The sequence below is a fragment of the Anolis carolinensis genome, chromosome 3 (genome assembly GCF_035594765.1).
Source record: "Anolis carolinensis isolate JA03-04 chromosome 3, rAnoCar3.1.pri, whole genome shotgun sequence".
Classification (NCBI taxonomy): domain Eukaryota; kingdom Metazoa; phylum Chordata; class Lepidosauria; order Squamata; family Dactyloidae; genus Anolis; species Anolis carolinensis.
In genome coordinates, this window is record NC_085843.1 from 217008733 (window position 1) to 217029058 (window position 20326).

A 20326-nucleotide genomic window follows, 5' to 3' on the forward strand; every position below is an offset into this window, starting at 1 on the left:
GGGCCTGATGAACTGCATCCAAGAGTATTGAAGAAACTAGAAGAAGTAGTTTCAGAACCAATGGCAGTAATCTTTGACAATTTTTGGAGACAGTAGAACAGTGATTCCCAAAGTGGGCACTACTGCCCCCTGGTGGGCACTGCAGCAATCCAGGGGAGCGGTGATGGCCACAGGTATAGCAATTCTGTTTAATTGCTATTGAAAAAAATTAAAATAATTTCCAGGGCGCTGAGTAATATTTTTTCTGGAAAGGGGGAGGTAGGCCAAATAAGTTTGGGAAATAAGTTTGGGAACCACTGCAGTAGAAGTCCCAGCAGACTGGAAGAGGGCAAATGTTTTCTTCAAGAAGGAGAAAAAAGAGGAGCCAAACAATTATCGTCCAGTCAGCCTGACATCTTTCCAGTCAGGAAACATTCTGGAGCAGACTTTTAAGGAGGCAGTCTGCAATCATTTAAAAAGGAATACTGTGATTATTAAAAGTCAACATGGATTTCTCAAAAACAAGCCATGCCAGATGAATCTTATCTCTTTTTAAAATAAAGTTACACGTTTGGTAGATGCAGGGAATGCTGTGGATGTAGCATATCTTGATTTCAGGAAACCCTTTCACACAAAGTTTCCCCATGACCTTCTTGCAAGCAAACTAGTCTATGTGGGCTAGACAATGCTACTACGAGGTGGATATGTAATTGGTTAAGCGACCGAACCAAAGGGTGCTCACCAATGGTTCCTCTTCATCCTGGAAAGAAGTGACTGGTGGAGTGTTGCAGGGTTTGGTCCTGGGCCCATTATTGTTAAATATTTTTATTAATGACTTGGGTGAAGGTTTAGAGGGCATGCTTATAAAGTTTGCGGATGACACCATATTAGGAGGGATAGCTAATACTCTAGAGGACAGGAGCAGAATTCAAAATGATCTTAACAGATTAGAGAGCTGGCCAAAAGTAACAAAATTAATTTCAACAAGGACAACCATAAGATACTAGGCATGTGTGAACCATGGAAAAAAAGGTTCAATACTCGCTTCAAAAGTAGGGGGCGCTGGCGCTTCGTTTCTAAAGTCATTTCTGAACTTTGAAGCAAAAAATTCAAAACTTTCCGATACAGTACTTCCGAATCTTAGTATGTACCTCGTTAATGGCAGATGTGCATGCGCATGAAGGAAAACATTATTGTCAATTGGGAAAATTGAGGGGCCTCTCTCTCCCTCATTTTTGAGTTATCCTAATGAAATTTGCTATGTGGTAGAACACAAAAACTACTGTTAGCTTACCAAATCTAAGAACATTTGACTTATCCTCAGATTTTTGGTGAATTTTCAAAGTTTTCATAAAAAAACATTTTTAAATAACAAAAATCTGTTCCTGCTTTGAAAGTGTTATTTCCTGTTTCATTGGGTTGTCTTTACATTGAAAGTCATTGTTCTACTTCAGAAACTTTGTTTTTGTGGCTGAAGCTTTGTTAAATTGGTGGACAGTGTCCAGGAAACCATAATGTGCTATCATAGCACCATGTCCCTTGCACAAAGATAAAGTTTTGGCAGTGTAATAAAATTTTGCCATGTTTCTATGACAGAAACAATTAGGAAATGACATTCATCACCCAGGAAGAGAAATCATAGTACACCATCAAATCACTCCTGACAGATGGCTATCAGCCTCTGAATAAGGAAATCTGTTCTTGGTTTGAAAATGTTATTTCCTATTTCATTGGGTTTTCTGGGGCTTTTTTCGTGTCAGGAGCAACTTGAGTCGCTTCTGGAGTGAGAGAATTGGCCGTCTGCAAGGACGTTTTTTTATTTTTTACCATCCTTGTGGGAGGCTTCTCTCATGTCCCTGCATGGAGCTGGAGCTGATAAAGGGAGCTCATTTTCTGGGGCTGAGAGTGTGTGACTTGTCCAAGATCACCCAGCGGGTTTCCATGGCTGAGTGGGGAATCAAGCCATCGGAATCCAGCTCTCAAACCTCTCCCTCCCTCCCTCTTTCTCTCTAAACTTCCAAGAATTCACATATGAAGGTTTGGTCAAGATGGCCTAGTGAGGACAAAAGGGGGTGGGAAATGTTAAGAGGAGAGAGGAACTGGGATATCTGGGAATACTCTGTTATCCTTACTATTGCTTTTTAGGAAATGTAGTTTAGTGCAGGTATGTGGCTTCTCACTTTCCATTAAATAAATGGAGAAAATTCAGAGGCTCCATTCTCCCTCAGTTTTAAAGCTATGTGGGTGAAATTTGCTACAGTGGCAGAAGATTTTTTTTATCACTCTTTGCCTATCAGGTTTCATAATGTTTCACCCATCCACTGATTTTTTGGGGAATTTTCAAAGTTTTTAAAAACAATTTTTTTTAAAAGGCTACTAGAACGATGCCCCCGCCTCTCCCTCCCTCTTCCGTCAGCCCTGATTGGCTGAGAGGCATGCCAACATGTTTGGATTCACCTCTCAGTGGGGCTTGGTCACAGCTACATCTGAAGACATCCGAGACAGAAGAAACAAAGGTGCCTTTTGATTCAAATTCTTAATATTGGGAAGGCAGCAAGCAGGTGGGTCGGAACTTGCTTCAACAATGCTTTAGATCCAAATTAGATACGAATTTAACAAGCAATTTAACTATTTGCTCAACCCTATAAGATACTACTCTTAGGCAGAAAAAAATGAAATGCAAAGATACAGAATGGGTGACACCTGTCTCAACAACAGTCTATATGAAAAAGATTTTGGAGTCTTTTGGACAACAAGTTCAACATGAGCCAACAAATGTGATGCAGCAGTTAAAAAGCTAATGAGATTTTGGGGTGCATCAAACAGGGTTTAGTGTCTAGATCAGGGGTCCCCAAACTAAGGCCCGGGAGCCGGATGCGGCCCTCCGAGGTCATTTACCTGGCCCCCGCCCTCAGTTTTATAATATAATATATTGTATATACATATAATATTGATAATAATATTATAATGTAATACAATATAACACTAATAATAATACCATATAATAATATTAATTATATATTCTATATTACATATAATATTACTAATAATATTGCAGTATATTGGTATAGTACAATATAGTAATATATAATGCTAATATTGTTCTATGCTAATAATATAATATATTGTATGTACATATAATTTGTAAGCCACTCTGAGTCCCCTTTGGGGATACAAATGTAGTAAATAAATGCAGTAAATAAATAATAAATAAATTTTAGACTTAGGCTCACCCAATGTCACCCAATGACTTGAAGGCACAACAACAACAACAACCCTAATTAACTTGACTATCTCATTGGCCAGAAGCAGGACCACACTTCCCATTGAAATCCTGATAAATGTATGTTGGTTAAAATTGTTTTTATTTTTAAATATTGTATTGTTCTTTCATTGTTCTTGTTCTTGTTCTTGTTGTTGTTTTTGCACTACAAATAAGACATGTGCAGTGTGCATCAGAATTTGTTTGTATTTTTTTTTCCAAATGATAATCCGGCCCCTCAACAGTCTGAAGGATTGTGGACCGGCCCTCGGCTTAAAAAGTTTGAGGACCCCTGGTCTAGATCATTGGTTCCCAACCTTTTTTTGACCAGGGACTACTTTGACCAGTGACCACTTTGACCAGGGACCACTCGCCAACATTACTACCAAAAGAGTTACGAATCAGTTTTTGGTCAACCTTAGATTCGTTTTGGTTATTTGAGGTGCCGATTCAGAAAATTGCATTGGATAGACCACATCAACTCTAGTTTCTGATACAGAACCTATGTCATCCAGTAGTTGCCATCTGCTCGTCCACATAAAACCATATTTAATAATCTAGAGCTGATGTGGTCTATCCAATGCAATTTTTTGAGTCAGCACCCCAAAAAACCCCGCTTTCAGGCACCATATGGAATGGCTCTACTTAGGGGAAAAGAGGAGGAGGAGAAGCAGCAGTCAGGAGGCTTGTTGTCACAACTTTTGTGGGTAGTCAGCCTCTCCCCTCCCAACATCCCAGTTGAAGATGCGCTTACAGTAGATTGTTTGACTCAGCTCTACTTACAAAACTTCATATAATACCTCTACTTACAATACTTCTACTTACAATACTTCATACAAAATGTCTGTTTGGATCACACATTATTACAAGCTGCACTGGGTGGTAATGGTTAAACTGTAAGAACAGAAATAAAGGGGGAGTGATAAAACTAATCTGAAGTCATTTATTATTGCTTGGCACTTCATAGGCTGCTGTTTCTCTTGTAGAGCAGACTTTTCAATCACACAGAAAGGTTAATAAAGATTCAGTCATTCCCGATAATTTCTCACAATTTTAAAGAATGTAATTTAACTTTGGAGTGAATCTCAAACATATTTATTTTTGGCAATGATTGGCAAGGTCGCAATGGATACATCTTAACTGGAGGAAAGATAGAAAAATATAATTATCACTAGGGGATTGTGGGTGTGCGCTAAACCAAAAGGAATATATTTTTAAAGTGATAACTAGTGTATATTGTGAGTTTTAACCACTTCTTGCCAGAGAGAACATAACATCATTAAGTCTGAGGAAAGACCCAATATGGATCCAGTAATTGGAAACCATACCAAGGATTTCATCATATATTACCTCCATCCCAGCATATCTATACACATAATCAATGCACATAATAAAAGTGAAAATCTGTGTGGATGTGGCAGAAGTGTCTACTTACACAGACTACCTCCACAAACAGGTTATAGTTCCCAGTGCTGAGGAGTCACCAAGTCACTCCCTTCCAGGACATTGCAGGTTATAGCGAGCACCATGGACATGTAGCCTAACCCCTGTCAATGTCCTTCCCAAACACTGCTGACCACCACCCAAGGATTGCTTTCATTTCGATACAGTTTCATCTTAGATTTTACGTTTTCCTCCACCACAGGCAGGCATCCCAGGGTTCTCCATTGCTGTGGAATTTGCATGACCCTGCCCACTGCCTCTCCCTTTCAACTCTGCCTGCATAACAAACAGAGCAAAACTGAGCAGCAACTAATCATACTGGAAGAGTTTGGGGGATTGACTCCACATGATGGAAGCTGTAGTTCAACCTGCATCAAGTCACACTCATCGTAACCTACCACAAATACTGACCTGTTTTGGGAAGATTGCCCCAGGAATCTAGGAGTTGTAGTTCACCTTCATCCAGAGAGCACTGCAGCCAGACGATGACCAGCCAACAACAAATCTGGACCAAACTTGATGCACAGACTCAAAATGGCCAACTTTGAATACTGGCAGGGTTTGGGAAGGATTGACCCATGATTCTGGGAATTGTAGTCCACCCACACCAAACTGAGAATACCTAACATCCAAAAACAAATAATGCCTTTTTCAAATAACCTGGGCATTGCCGGGTCTCCAAGCTAGTACAGTAGAGCCCCAGTTAACCAAGGTCCGGTTAACCAAGAGTCCGTATTATCCGAGGCGTCGCCGGGGGCGCCCCTCTCTCTCCCTCTCCTTCTCTGGAGTTCAAGAGAAGGAGAGGGAGAGGGAGGAGGTAACGCCCCGTGATCGCTGCTGCCTAGCAACGCTCGCAGGGTGCTTCCCAAGGGGTGAGCCCTCGTCAGGCCTTTACTGAAGGGAAGATTTTAAAAAGTCATAGAGTGATGTAGGGGGTGTTTTGAATGGATTGGGAGGAGCCAGCCTTCTGTGGTGCAATGGGTCAAACCCAGTATTTTCAATTCATAAGAATTGTAATTATCAGGTGCCATGAGGAGAGTATGCATCTTAATACAGTATGCATCCAGTCCAAAAAAATATGGGGTGCATACTGATGTAAACAGATTATATCCCAATGTCATAAGGTCCTTAAAGTGACACTGGAAAGGAGCTGGAACTCTGTATGACTTCAGTCATCCTAAAATGGTTCTAGAACAGAGTGTTTAGGATCTTGGAGAACCACACTGTCTTGCCTCACATATCCATCAAGACATGTTTCAAAACTGTTTTGCTGTTTGGATGCAATTTGGTATATTTTTGGACTTGTTTCGAACCCTTTTTGGCCTCATTGAAACCTTTTTTCGAACAGGCAGTGACACAGAGGTCAATTTTAAGAACAATTCCTGTTGTATAAAAGACTTCCTCTAGGCCTTTAGAATACAAAACTTTGTCATTGTACATTGTGCAGTGAAATTAGATGCTTTCCCTAGCACACATCACAAACCACACACCCATCGCTCCATACTCCCACCCCATCCTACTGCAAAGCCCATCAATGCAAAGACATGGAGTTCAATATAGTTACAGCTCTAGGACAAAAGCTGTCTCTCTGTTTCTCCTTCCCTTTGTCACCCTTTACCATCTGCCAGATGGTAATAATAATAACCCTTTGGAGTGCTTTCCTATCTGCCACTGTGCAGTTACCAAGCCTTTAGCAGGCATGGGCAAACATTTTTGCCTTGGGGCCTCACTGTGGGCCTGACCGAGAGGGCCAGGTTGGGGGAGAGGGGGCCAGTGAGAGGGAGCGGCCAGAGCATGGCCAGGTCATCCTCAGGTTGTCCTGGCTGCTTGCCCCATCCTTGTGTTAGGAGGAAAATGAGACATGAGGCAACTGCCCTGATCCTCCTCCCCAATCTTCGGTCTGTCCTCTCAGCATTATGCAGGAGGGCATTAGCTCAGGAGGGCTCTCAGATACTGCATGCCTTTCTGGGGCCATCCTCTCGGCATAAGGATGCGGTGGGCCATCATGTCTTTATGTTAAGTGGACAGGGAAAATGAGGAGGGCATGAGGTAGGCACCCAGGGGGCTGCATCCGGACCCCGGGCCTTAGTTTGCTCATGCCTACTCTATAGCATAGGGGTAGAAAGTGTCCAGCAGTTTTTCATTCAGTTGTTGGTTCCTTAGAAGTCTCAGCAGTACAGTCTCTGCCAGATCCTCTTCATTAACGCTGTCATATGGGTGCCCCGGGTCAGATCCTCCTTAATAGTGACACCTAGGAACTTAAAACTGGCCACCCGCTCCACTTGGTCTCCATTTATGACCAAGGGCTGAATTTCTGGTCTCTTCTTCTTACAATCCATGAGCTCTTGGTCTTATTGATGTTAAGAACCAGATGTTGAGAACCACATTACTATTTACTGTCTTCGCTCTAAACTCTGGTGACAACAAAACAACACTAGTATCAGGAAACCCAAAGATTTTGAGTTACCCTCTACAACCCATGATTATTTTTCTAGACCGTTAATGAAGGCAGAATTAGTGCCTCTTTCATAATCTCTGAACAGGTACAGACAAAATTGGACTTCACATCTGATCTGGAAAGCAGCCTCTGTGAGTCCAAGGCAATAGCTAAAACACAGTGAAATGTGTGTCTTGTAAGAAAGACCTTTTCATTATATTTTCCAGGCTCCTTACTCCTGAATAAGACTACGCTGCTTTCTTCATTAAATCTTTACCCTTTTGATGCCCATAGAGGGACTTTTATCTCTCACCAAAGAAATTATGTGGCTTATCTGATGAATTAAATGAGAGAATTTGAATTAGGTGCTCATTTGATATGCAAGTCATACACATGACCAGGGGAACAATGTGGTCAAGGAACAACACTGTAAATTTTATTTTACATTCATCTCATGTTTCAGAGTCAAGGACTTACAATCTTCCTTCAAAATGTTTCAAAACATATTGCTGATCGTATAACTGTAAAAGAAAATGTTACCCCAGAGTGGATAATGGAGAGTCCTCAAGTTCTAGGTTCTTCTAACAAAACTGAAATGGTTAATTCTTACATGTATGTCCACTAGTGGAAAACAATGGCATGGTAGGGTGGGATGGGAAGATAAGAAATGTGTGAATCTAAGGCGAGATGGTCAATCTCCTAAGACATCCATGCACATTGGGGGAAGTGAAGCACTGTTCCAAGACATTTTCCTGCCTGAAGTGAAGGATAAGATTGCACTTTTTTCTATCAATTTCAGTAAATTTAGTATTAGATTATTGGATTTCAGACACTGAGTCTGTTTATTTATCAAAGCAACAAGTCACCACTGTCTGTCAATCACACAGTGACAGTGGCCTCTGGGCAGAAAATGGTTTCCAACAAACTCTCATTACTATGATGCTGAGGGAACAAAACAATGAAATCCCAAGTTGTGAAACCACATCCAAACCACTGTGAACCAGTTAATCAAAACTAAGATGTGAGTTCACACAAGTCTTTTAAAGGGCTCCTTAAAATCAACAAACATGCAAAGCCTAGGGTGCATCCACAAGCTTTGTTGCTGCTCTATAGACTAAGGATGAATCTAGTATTTTTCCACGGCAAGCTGCAAAGTCTCTTATAGATGCATAAAAATGAGCAAAGCTATGCAAACAATCTGAATACATGAAAGTACAGCCTCTTTCCATATACATTATTTCAGAAAGGTTTGGGGTTTTCCACTCTCAATGGAATGGAATTAGTATATACTAATGTAGTCACAAAGGACAGCTTCACTCCGCCTCTGAAGATGTGGGTTTATGCTTGTGCTTAAAGAAAAACCTGTTAGTGTTAAAGATACTGCCACATTCAATTTTTTTCCTCCTCCTCCCTTCCTCCTTTTGATGTAGCATCCAAAGAGAATGCAGAATCTGTTTCTCTGGAAAACAGCACGGTGGCATTAGCAGCAGCACTTCTCAGAATACCAGTACATGGTCTGATCTACTATGACAAGGATCTCATGTGGGATATATTGTATGTAAAAATGCATGGCAATCATTCCATAATCCCCTTCGCTGGTATTTTTGTCTTTTTCAAGAAATTGCTGCAAAAGTTGAAAATAAATCAAGCTTTCAGTAGATACATGATTCAGACTGACATGCCACTGAGAAAGTAGAGAAAGAGAAAATAAGAAAGTAGTATAAAGCAGGAGTACTAAGGAAGAATAAAAATCATCAAAGTACTTGCTCATTCAAAGAGAGTCAACAAGAAACAAGAATCTTCATTATAAGAAAGGCATCACTAAAAGACTGTTTATAAAGAGGATAGATAAGATTCATGAATAGTAATGTCTTATTTTTCTCACTAGGAGCCAAGATGACTAAACTTAGGATGTCATTCTTTAGGCCTATAGTAAGACAACATGATTCATTAAAAAACATTACAATTAAAATAAAATGAAGTCAGTGGGAAGACATGACAGATGGACCAACTCCGTTGAAAAAGCCACAATCCTGAGCTTCCAAGATCTGAAGAGGGCTCTTGGAAGTGTTTCATTCAGAGTGTCACCATAAATTGACGTTAACTTGATGGCAAATAGCAACAACAACACATCTCATTTTACATGGTACTATAACATCATAAAATGCATTAGAGGAATTTACTTCAGAGAACTTGGTGGTGAATGACAACAAAACAACATTTGCACTCATATCTTTATAGAACTTCCAAGCCAAGGTATGTCAGCAAACATTCTTGAGGCTCACAATATTTTTCAGACAGTGATGTTGGATTTCGCTGTGTGTTGTCAAACCAACTCATCCTCTTGTCACGAAAATGAAGTCAAGGATAATTTACTGACTTTATCTTTAGGTGGCAAGCCTGAAAGGTTGTAATGTGTACTTGTTCTTTTTTATAGGGAACAAGTGAAACAATTAGTCACGTTTCTATCATACCTTGCGTTTCATTTCATATAGCACAATCTGATGCTGCAATTTATTCCTGAGCTTCAGAGGCAAACCATTCCAATTAGTATCCCATCCAAATGGTCACTCATGACAAAATCATAGACTTCTAGTTTTGAGGGATTACAGTATTTCACATCTGTCCTCGTTGCTTCTCTGGAAGACATGGCCAGAGAAGCTGCTATTTGGCCCATCAAAGTTGTAATCAAGTTTTCTTTGTAGACATTATATGTTTGTAGACATTCACAGTTCAGCAGAGATTCCCCATGTCATTTGACAAAAACACCTGCTTCCCACTGCTCTGAAAGCCCATGAAATCTAATGCATGCAGGCATTTGAGAAAGTTACAGTGCTCTAGCTCAGCAAACACAGCATTCCCTTCCCTTTTACAGCTAAGATAAGCCACCACTCTTCCCCCAGGCCAATCCTGTTTCAGACTTGAGGAATGGATGGAGATGTCAGGAGATCAAACTTAATTAGTGGCCTGGCAATCACCCGGACTTCCTCGTTTAACGGGTTTGACTTCAGGTTCACACTCTGGAGAGACTCCATGGAGGCAAGCTTCTCGACAGGCACATCTGCAGAACAAGAAGGAGCACATGATTAGTAGCTAATCCCAAATCCAATAAATAATACCTATTGTTTTTAACCAAGGCACTTTATTTTGATATCAATGCAAGAATAAGAATTGGAATTTCTGGATCATTAACTGATAGAGTTGTACACGGATTTGTTTATTTTCGGTACTTTCAGGAGCACATAACGGTAAGGGCTCTCCCAATACGAAAACCTGTCCGCAATGAAAGCAAGTGGGGGCAGATCTCGGCGCCTCCTCTCCTATTCGGCATAATAGTTTAATCTTTTTTATTAATTCCAGCAAACAAAAAGACAATCGTTTTTCCCGAGAGAGAAAGCATGCACGTTGCCTCCTTGCAGCACCTCTCTTCTCCCTCCTTCAGAGTAGGAAACACCTTTAACAACTTGTCTCCTTTATATGCCATGGAAAGAGTGTGTGCATGGTGTGCAGACCCGGGAGAAAAAGAGCATGCGCCTGCCTGAATGCAGCACATCTCCTCTCCTCCTCTAGAGTTTTTTTTTTCCATGTCAGGAGCAACCGGAGTTGCTTCTGGAGTGAGAGAATTGGCCGTCTGCAAGGACGTTGCCCAGGGGACGCCCGGATGTTTTGATGTTTTTACCATCCTTGTGGGAGGCTTCTCTCATGCCCCCACATGGAGCTGGAGCTGATAGAGGGAGCTCATCCGCACTCTCCCCGGGTGGGATTTGAACCTGGCAGCCTTCAGGTCAGCAACCCAACCTTCAAGTCACAAGGCTTTTATCCCCTAGGCCAACGGAGGCTCCTTCCTCTAGAGTAGGAAACAGCTTTAAGAACGTGCCTTCTTTAAATGCCTCAGAAAGAGTGTGTGTGTAGCGTGCAGGCCCGGGAGAGAAAACGTGTGCGCCTGCAAAATACAGGTTTGCAGTTTGACTCTGATCCTGGAGGCCCAAGATTTAGTAAAGACCAGAAGTGCTTTCACACAGTTAAAGCCAGTGTGTCAACTGTGCCTCTTGCTAGAGAATTCTGATCTGGTGACAGTACAACATACCTTAGTCACATTATGTTTAGATTACTGTAACATACATAAGACTGTCTTTGGGCCCTTCTACACATGATGTAAAACCCAGAAGTAACTGGGTTAAAAGCTGGGGTGGCAAAATGATGCTTAGCCAAAGTGCGGGAGGTTAAGAGCTAAAAAGCGCATGTCAAAAAGGTGAACTTGAAACCCAATTCACCCAGAAAAAGCACACCTTTGCATGACTGTATAGCCCTGCAGTCATGCAAGAAACGCGCTTTCCTTCCCTCCCCCTGTGTAGACTGCTCCAGCATGTTTAAAAGCCCAAAACAGCTGATCAGCTGATCAGGCTGTCAAATGGACACACGGGAGGTTTAAAAGAAGCACAAACTGGGAGCAATTAGAACTCTCTGAAACTCTTTATTTTACACTTTATAGTCTTAAACAGAGATTGAAGTAAGAATTGAGGGAAGAGATAGATCCGAAAGATTTTTTAAAAAATCTTTCCATTATGTGCTGGACCTCATATGCACACATGTGAATCTGCTTGTGTTTATATTAAGATATTCGCATGTGTGCATATGAGGTCCAGAGCATAAGAGTGATTTTTTTTTTTAAAAAAAACCCTTTTGCCAGATGTCCCCCGTCTGCCCTCCATCTTGATCCACTACAAAGGAAGGCTGTGAGAATGGCAAGGGACCCTGGACTGACAGGTATGTGTATGGACCTGCTGTCAGGTGTCAGGATTTTTTGACTCAGTTCTAAAACACGGATTTTGGCACTGTTTGGGAGCGTGCATAGAAAAGTGTTCAGAAACTTCAGCTGCCAAAAAAAAAAAAAAAAGGTCAGCTAATCTCCTTCCTCTTTATTTATTTATATATTTATTTTATTTTATTTCCACTCCTTTCTGCAGAGCTGACCATTGCATTGGATAGACCACATCAAATCTAGATTAAATATGGTTTTCTGTGGAAGGAAAAAGGAAGAAGGGTCATCCCAGAGCAAGATGGATAGATGGTATCCTTGAAGTGACTGGCTTGACCTCAAAGGAGCTAGGGGTGGCAATGACTGACAGGGAGCTCTGGCGTGGGCTGGTCCATGAGGTTACGAAGAGGAAGAAGCAACTGAACGAATAAACAAGAATAAGCTGCCTTGAGTCTCTTTATTGAGAGAAAAGTAGGATATCAACTTCCATCAACTTCGCTGGACTGGCCAAGTTGTCTGAATGTCCAGTCACCATCTCCCAAAGCAGTTACTTGGTTTTCAGTTCAATAATGTAAAACAGAATGTTGGTGGACAGCAAAAGAGACTTTAAAGATGGACTTGAAGCTAATTTTTAAAAAAATGTGGTATAAACACAGAAAACTGTGAAACCCTGGAGCATTGTAACTGGAGGTCAGCTGTTACCAATAGTGCTATGGATTTTCAAGAGGCACAAATGGAGGACGAAAGGAAGAAACATGCCAAGAGGAAGGCACGTCAAGCTTTCAGCCTGGAAATCTATGTCCTCAATGTGGAAGACCATGTAGATCCAGAACAGATGTCTACAGTCACTTACAGATCCACCTCCAAAACTCTACCCATGGAAGACAATCATACTTTGCCACAAGTGATCACTTATGATATGATGAGGATAACAATGAATGATCTTTTTAAAAATTAATAAAATGGTTTTATTTGCTGTAATTCAGTTTCGTATGTTTGTAACTGCAAAATAACCCACTAAACCCTCAGGTCCTTTCCCTCCAAACCCTCAGTGCCTTTCATTCTAAAGAAATACAAGAGACAATTATTAATTATTAATAATATCAGTAGACATGAATAACATTTAATATACTGTACTGATTTTTCCTAAACCATTTGTAACTCTGACAATGCCAAATTATTCCACAATCTCCATTTTCAGCCAGCTAAATGAGACTTTAAGGAGCTCTCTCTTCAGCCAAAGTAACAACTGCTATCCTTACAGAGCTTTCATAGAATTTGTGAAGATAGTCCAGCAAAACAGTTTTATGCAGTTTTCTGTTTTATAAAGATGCAGGTGGGAGACAGGAATCAACAGCAAATCTCTGCTCTTACACAACGTCTGCAGCATTGGTATTGAACCGAAAAAGGCAGGTATCTGTATTTACAGTGGTGGTCCAGTAAGATGTAAACAAACACAAAATTTAACTGGCTGTTGAGACCATAACACTGCAGGAATATAGAATCTTCTGCTGTGAAATAAATCTGTTTTCTAGAAGTAGCCTTGGACTAATACTGGAAAGAAGACAGTGAGTTAGGAAAAAGGAATAGCACAAGAAGTGGAATTCTGACAGCTTCTTGCAAATAATTGTAATCCTTTCAGTAAAAAAAGAAGTTTACTCATGGAGAGAAAAAGCTGGGTATAAATAAACATAATAATAATAATAAGGTACTACAGCAAGGATGGGCAACCTTTTGCACTTGGTGTGTCAAAATTCACCAAAAAACCTAGCATGACTTGGGTGATGTGTCACTTCGAGAAAAAAACCCATAATTTCGCAATATGTATAGTTTAAATAACAAAAATATATAATTGTAATATATAACTGTATTTAATAAATCAAAAACTATTTACTACCATTATTTCCATGTACAACAATCTATGGTACCTCTTGCAGTTTACGCTGATTTATCTCTATTCTAGTTTCAATGTAGTCATGAATAATGAATAATATAATAATAATATAATAGTAATAATATGATAACATACTACAATAATAGAATAATAATAGAATTAAAAAGGCAAAGGTAAAGGTTTTCCCCTGACGTTAAGTCCAGTTGTGACCAACTCTGGGGGTTGGTGCTCATCTCCATTTCTAAGCTGAAGAGCCGGCATTGTCCATAGACACCTCCAAGGTCATGTGGCCGGCATGACTGCATGGAGCGCCATTACCTTCCCGCTGGAGCAGTACCTATTGATCTACTCACATTGGCATGTTTTCGAACTGCTAGGTTGTCAGGAGCTGGAGCTAACAGCGGGTGCTCATTCCGCTCCCGGGATTTGAACCTGGGACCTTTTGGTCTGCAAGTACAGCAGCTCAGCGCTTTAACACACTGCGCCACCACCAGGGCATGCATATATATATGTGTGTGTGTGTGTGTGTGTGTGTGTAATGTGCATAATTCCCCTGCAGTAAACAACAAAAACATTGGACCAAATCACACCAAATTTAGCCACAAAAGACATAGTCATCCAATCAATCTGCATGCAGCAGTGTGTCAGCAAAAATGGCTAGGCGTGTCAGTGCTGACACGCGTGTCATAGGTTGGCCATCACTGTACTACAGTACACTGTACTATTCTGTTATCGGGGTGAAGGCCACTAGGGGCCGCTAGAGAGAGAAGGATAGTTCATTTTCTACGGGTTGAGAGTGGTTGAAGGAGGAAAACCATTTCTATTTTTGCTGATAATTTTTTTTCCATTTCAGAAGTGTCTTGAGAAACTGCAAGTCACTTCTGGTGTGAGAGAATTGGCCGTCTGCAAGGACGCTGCCCAGGGGACACCCGGATGGTTTGATGTTTTTACCATCCTTGTGGGAGGCTTCTTTCATGTCCCCACAGGGAACTGGAGCTGATAGAGGAGCTCATCCATGCTCTCACCAGGTTGGATTCAAACCAGCAACCTTCAGGTTAGCAACCCAACTTTCGAGTTAGCAGTCCTGCTGGCACAAGTAAGGTCATTATTCTTACTTTTAACAATTTTGCATGTTCAAAACCCTCCCAATCCTCTCCTGCATTTCTCAAAATGATATCTGTGTAAACCCAAAATATTTTTTAAAAATAAGCCTCTTGTATTGTTGAAGGCTTTCATGGCCGGAATCACTGGGTTGTTGTGAGTTTTACGAGCAGTATGGCCATGTTCCAAAAGAATTTTGTACTTGGAAACATACAGCAGAGTTCCGGTTAACCGACTTCTGGATATCTAACCTGCCGTATTATCTGACATGCCAGGCCTGTGGGAAGCGCCCCGTGAGCATTGTTAGGCAAAAGCGGGCACTTCCCTGAGCCTACTGTTTGCCGTAGGGATGAGCCCTGTCCCTCTGGCAAGCGTCCCTTGGGAAGCGCCCCGTGAGTGTTGCTTGGTAGCAGCGCTCAGGGGGTGCTTTCCTGAGCTGACTGCTCGCCATAGGGATGAGCCCCGTCCCTCTGGCAAGCACTTGACCCTGGGGAAGCGCCTCATGAGCATTGCTAAGCAGCAGCGCTCAAGGGGCGCTTTCCTAAACTGGATTGCTCGGAGGGATAATAGGGCCTCCCTATTATCCGTCAGTTCCAGATATTCGACATTCAACCCGCCCGTTTAAATATACACCTTAAATGTATATTTAAATGTATAATTATGTATATTTTAGTGTATATTCTTAATTTTATTGTAATTTTTAATCTTAATGGATTTTTAAATTTGATGAAAACTTTTTTTTGATGTGTATGTTTATATTGTAAGCCGCCCTGAGTCCCCTGATGGGTGAGAAGGGCGGGGTAGAAGTGATGTAATAAATAAATAAATATCGAATAACCGGAACTCTACTGTATTTGTATTTGCCAGTTTTGGATTGCCTTCGCTTTCTGTTAACTGTTACAATAAAACTTCCATTTTAAAATGATTTGGGCACTTAGAAAAAAGGAGGCAAGCTATTTTTCATTTACCTGTAGACCTCCCTACATCAAGAGGACCTATATAGAAGAATGCATTGACAACAATTAAATAGAAACAGGGCTGCAATAAATCTTACCAATTGAAAGGTTGGCAGTTCGAAGCCTGGGTCAGGGTGAGTGCCTGACCTTCAGCCCAGCTCACTGCCCACCTAGCAGTTCAAAAATAGCTGTGATAAATAGATCAAAAAAAAAGGAGGAAAATTGTGAACAGTGTTCTTTGACATGAAGGATGGAGTGACAGCAACTGCCCCCCAAACCCCGTGGCTGGAATTGAGCACAACTGCCAGGACATCGCAGATGGGAAATGCCTATGCACCTCTATCTGTTGTCTGTCCTTTTTGGTTATAACGGCATTGAATGTTTGCCGTATATGTGTTCTGAGATCTGCCCAGAGTCCCCTTTGGAGTGAAAAGGGTGGAATGACTAAACAGGAAAAGGTGAGAACACGAAGGTCAGTTGCAGCAGTTGCAGCAAAAAGAACATGACCTTTTAATTTCCACAAGGCTTTCAGATGCTTTGTTTGAGAAAGTCTGAATCTAGCCTGTGAAACGCTTCCTGCACAAATTGTGAATATTTTCTGCATTGTTTCATAATTGTTTTGTGACCTTAGCTATCTTTAATAAAGTTTTTGACTTAAACACTGTCAGCTGTAGTTTGGTCAAAAAAAATACCCAAAGTGAGTAAAACAAAAAGAAATAAAAGAAATCAAAACACTTCTGTGTGTATTGTTATCTCAGAATACAGTGCATAATAGTCACCACTGTGTAATAGTTACAGCCCCTGTTTGGGGTCCCAAAACTCGTATTTTTCCTTTCCTCATAAAATCATCATATAAAAAAAACCCCCAAACCATAAAAAATACCCAGTAATGGAGTCTCCTCTATCAGAGGAAAGAATTTATTTTAAAATCAACAATAACAACAACCCCACATATTTTTAAAAATCACATAGTAGTCACACACCCCTTTTTTGTATAAAAAGGCATAAAATTGGACTATTACATCATGAAATATGGTAGCTCTCTTTACATCGTGTAAGATAGGTTTCCCCTGACGTTAAGTCCAGTCGTGACTGACTCTGGGGGTTGGTGCTCATCTCCATTGCTAAGCCAAAGAGCCAGCGTTGTCCATAGACACCTCCAAGGTCATGTGGCTGGCATGACTGCATGGAGCGCCATTACCTTCCCGCCAGATATCCTGCACCCAAGCTAAGTCTGTAGAAGTATTTCCATCCCTGAAAGGAACAAAAGCAAACAAGTTCTTTTCTGAAGCAATGTATAAGAAACAACACCTAATAACTAATTTAAGGAGTTCAATGTGGATCATACCCCATTTCTATTCTCCATGTGAAATTTCCATCAGTGCACCATTGAAAAAGAGAGAGAAAGAGAGAGAGAGAACGATCAAGGAAGCAAAAGAGAATGAACAGGAATACAGTGTATTTTTTTTTTTTTGCTTGAACTGTATCCAGACACCAACTCTGTAAAACCCAAGGGACAAATTATAAAGGGAGTTCTCATAATCTTCTTGAAATAGAAAATCATTCAAGAGCTGCACTAGCTGAGTGAGATGCAGTTCTGTTTGCCAAGTCTGATCGTTTCCTTTTTTTTTATAAAGAAAAAATAAAGAGAACCCAATAAAAGTAGAGGCATCTGAGGAGAAAAGAGATTACTGCCTGCCCAGGTCATTTCTTTCTTTCAATGAACAAATGCACACATTAAAGAATGTGCTGAACTCCAGACATGAGGATGCTATCACTTTAGGGCTGCCTGAGGAAATCATAAAGAAGGAGGTGAAAATCTTTTGTGATTCTTTCAATGGGAATTCAAAAAGCCTATCTTTAGACAAGTGGCTCCCAAACTTTTTTTGATCAGGGCCCACTTGTCCAGGGCCCACATTGACCAGGGTCCACTCAACCAGGGCCCACTTTAACTAGGGCCCACTTGACCAGGGACCACTTTGACCAGGGCCCACTTTAACCAGGGCCCACACTGACTAGGGCCCACTTAACCAGGGCCCACTTTAACTAGGGCCCACTTGACCATGGCCCACTTGACCACTGACCACTTTGACCAGGAACCACTTTCCAACATTAGAACCAAAAGGTTTACGAATCAGTTTTTGGTCAACTTTAGATTTGGTTTGGTTGTTTGGGGTGTTTATTCAGAAAACTGCACTGGCTAGACCACATCGGCTCTAGTTTCTGATACAGAACATATGCCATCTAGTAGTCGCCACCTGCTCACCCACAGAAAACCATATTTAATAATCTAGACCTGATGTGGCCTATCCAATGCAATGGTCACCTCTGCAGAAAGGAACAGAAATAAAAAAATAAATAAATAAAGAGGAAGGAGGTTCATGGACCGGATTTTCATTCTCATGGCCCACTGCTGGGCTGTGGTTCACCGGTTGAGAACCACAGCTTTAGGCCTTGGAATGTATCCAAAAACTCCATTGAGGATTTCCCCATTGGAAGCAATCCAAAGAAGATAACTGGCTTGGGAAAAGTGGCCAACTTACAAGGAAATACTGAAAAAGCAAAATGGGAACTACATCTTAAAATAAACTTTATACTTCAAACCTCAGGGATGAATCACTGCCCTGCTGACATGGAAGCTGCTCAGTACTACTGGTTCCTATACTCATTTAATATGGAGTAAGCACAATTTGCATTCAATAGGACTGCACTGCAAGCAGAGTTGGCCCTAGGTAATTTTCAAGTGTAGGCGAACAGAATTTTGGCGCACCCCCCAATTTTGGCAACCCGCCCCCTCGAATTTTGGTCCCCCTCCCCCCCCAAAAAAAACAATTGCTCAAAAATAAAAGTATTGCAACATTCACACTTGCCTCAAACAGACAAGAGCTTTTTCTCCTACCCTGGACATTGTTCCAGAGATAAATAAACCCTACTTGCCTTGCTTCCTGAATCCTACAGACCGGAAGTAGGGAACTTTATTTTTTGATTTTATTTTATTTTTACATTTTCCCCTTTTTTATTTTTTCTCTTTTTATTTTTTTCTTTTGGCGTTGTCATGTTTCTTTTATCATATATACGTAAAACCTAAATACATTTTTTTTTAAAAGAATAAGAAGAAGAATGTTTGATAAAGCTATATGAAGTTATCTGGACCAACTCTGTACCCACATATTCAACCATCAATAGCTTGAAAATCCATCCAGCCTCTGATTTAAGAAAAACACCAGAGAAGAAAACTTACCCAGACTCTGAGGCAAAGAAATACAATTAGAACCCTTTCAACAGATGGTCATCCAGCCTCTGCTTTAAAAAAGCACCAGGGAAGGAAACTTCCCCAGACTTCCAGGCAAGGAGATAAAATTAGAACCCTTTCAACAGATGGCCATCCAGCCTCTGCTTTAAAAAAGCACTAGGGAAGGAAACTTCCCCAGACTCCCAGGCAAGGAGATAAAATTAGAACCCTCCCTATAGATGGCCATCCAGCCTCTGCTTTAAAAAAGCACCAGAGGAGGAAACTTCCCCAGACTCCAAGGCAAGGAGATACAATTAGAACCCTTTGAACAGATGGCCATCCAGCCTCTGCTGGAATCTCTTTTCCTGCCATTGGAATCCATGGCTGCATTGCATCCTAGTTTCCAGAGTAGCAGAAAAGAAGCCTTGCCCCGTCCTCCTCAGTGGGACATCCTTTTAGAGATTTAAACATGACTTTCATGTCTCCTCTGAACCTTCTTTTCTCCAAGCTAAACATCCCCAACTCCCTAAGCGACTCTTGATGAAGATTCGTAGTTTCCAGGCCTTTGAGCATTTCGGTCTCTCTTCTCTGGACTCCTTTCCATCTTCTCCGTCTCCTTCTTGAATTGTTCTGCCCAGAATTGGACACAGTGTTATGATTCCAAGAGAGGTCTGTCCAAAGTAAAATACAATCGGATTATGATATTATCTAATTACTACACTCCTATTAATTGGCCTTTTTAGCTGCTGCGTCACACTGTTGACTCATGTTCAGCTGAATAGAGTGTGGACTACTCTGATCTGCAAAACTGGCTCATTGGGTGCATCTCCACTGCAGAATGAATGCAGTTTGACCCCACTTTAACTGTCATGGCTCAAAGCTATGGAATCCTGGGAACTGTAGTTTTGAAAGTCTTTTACCTTCCCTGGGGGCCTCTACACTGCAGAATGAATGCAGTTTGCTAATCAAAGTGATTGGTGAAAGCCCCGTAGGCCGGGCGAAGGCTCCAGGGGATGGGAGAAGGCCCCGGACCCGGGCCAAGGCTACGGAGGGTGAGTGAAGACGCCGTAAGCCGGGCCAAGGCTCCGGAGGGTGAGTGAAGGCCCCATAGGCCGGGTGGAGGCTCTGGAGGGTGGGCGCAGGCCCTGGAGGCCAGGCCGAGGCCCAGTAGGCTGGGTGAAGGCTCTGGAGGGTGAACAAAGGCCCTGGAGGCCGGGCCCAGGCCCCAGAGGGTGGGCGAATGCTCCGGAGGGTGGGTGAACA

General features: G+C 41.5%; 1 protein-coding gene across 4 annotated transcripts in view; it reads right to left on the minus strand.

The window, feature by feature from the left end:
- Positions 1–7535: 7535 nt before the first annotated feature.
- The window catches only part of lrrc20 (leucine rich repeat containing 20), a 158797-nt gene continuing 146006 nt past the window's right edge, over positions 7536–20326 (minus strand). For all 4 annotated transcript variants that reach the window (XM_062976218.1, XM_008106656.2, XM_008106657.2 and 1 more), the window contains one exon: positions 7536–10182. In XM_062976218.1, coding sequence (XP_062832288.1) covers positions 10037–10182 — 146 coding nt within the window. In that variant the 3' untranslated portion in view covers positions 7536–10036. The remainder of the gene's footprint in view (positions 10183–20326) is intronic.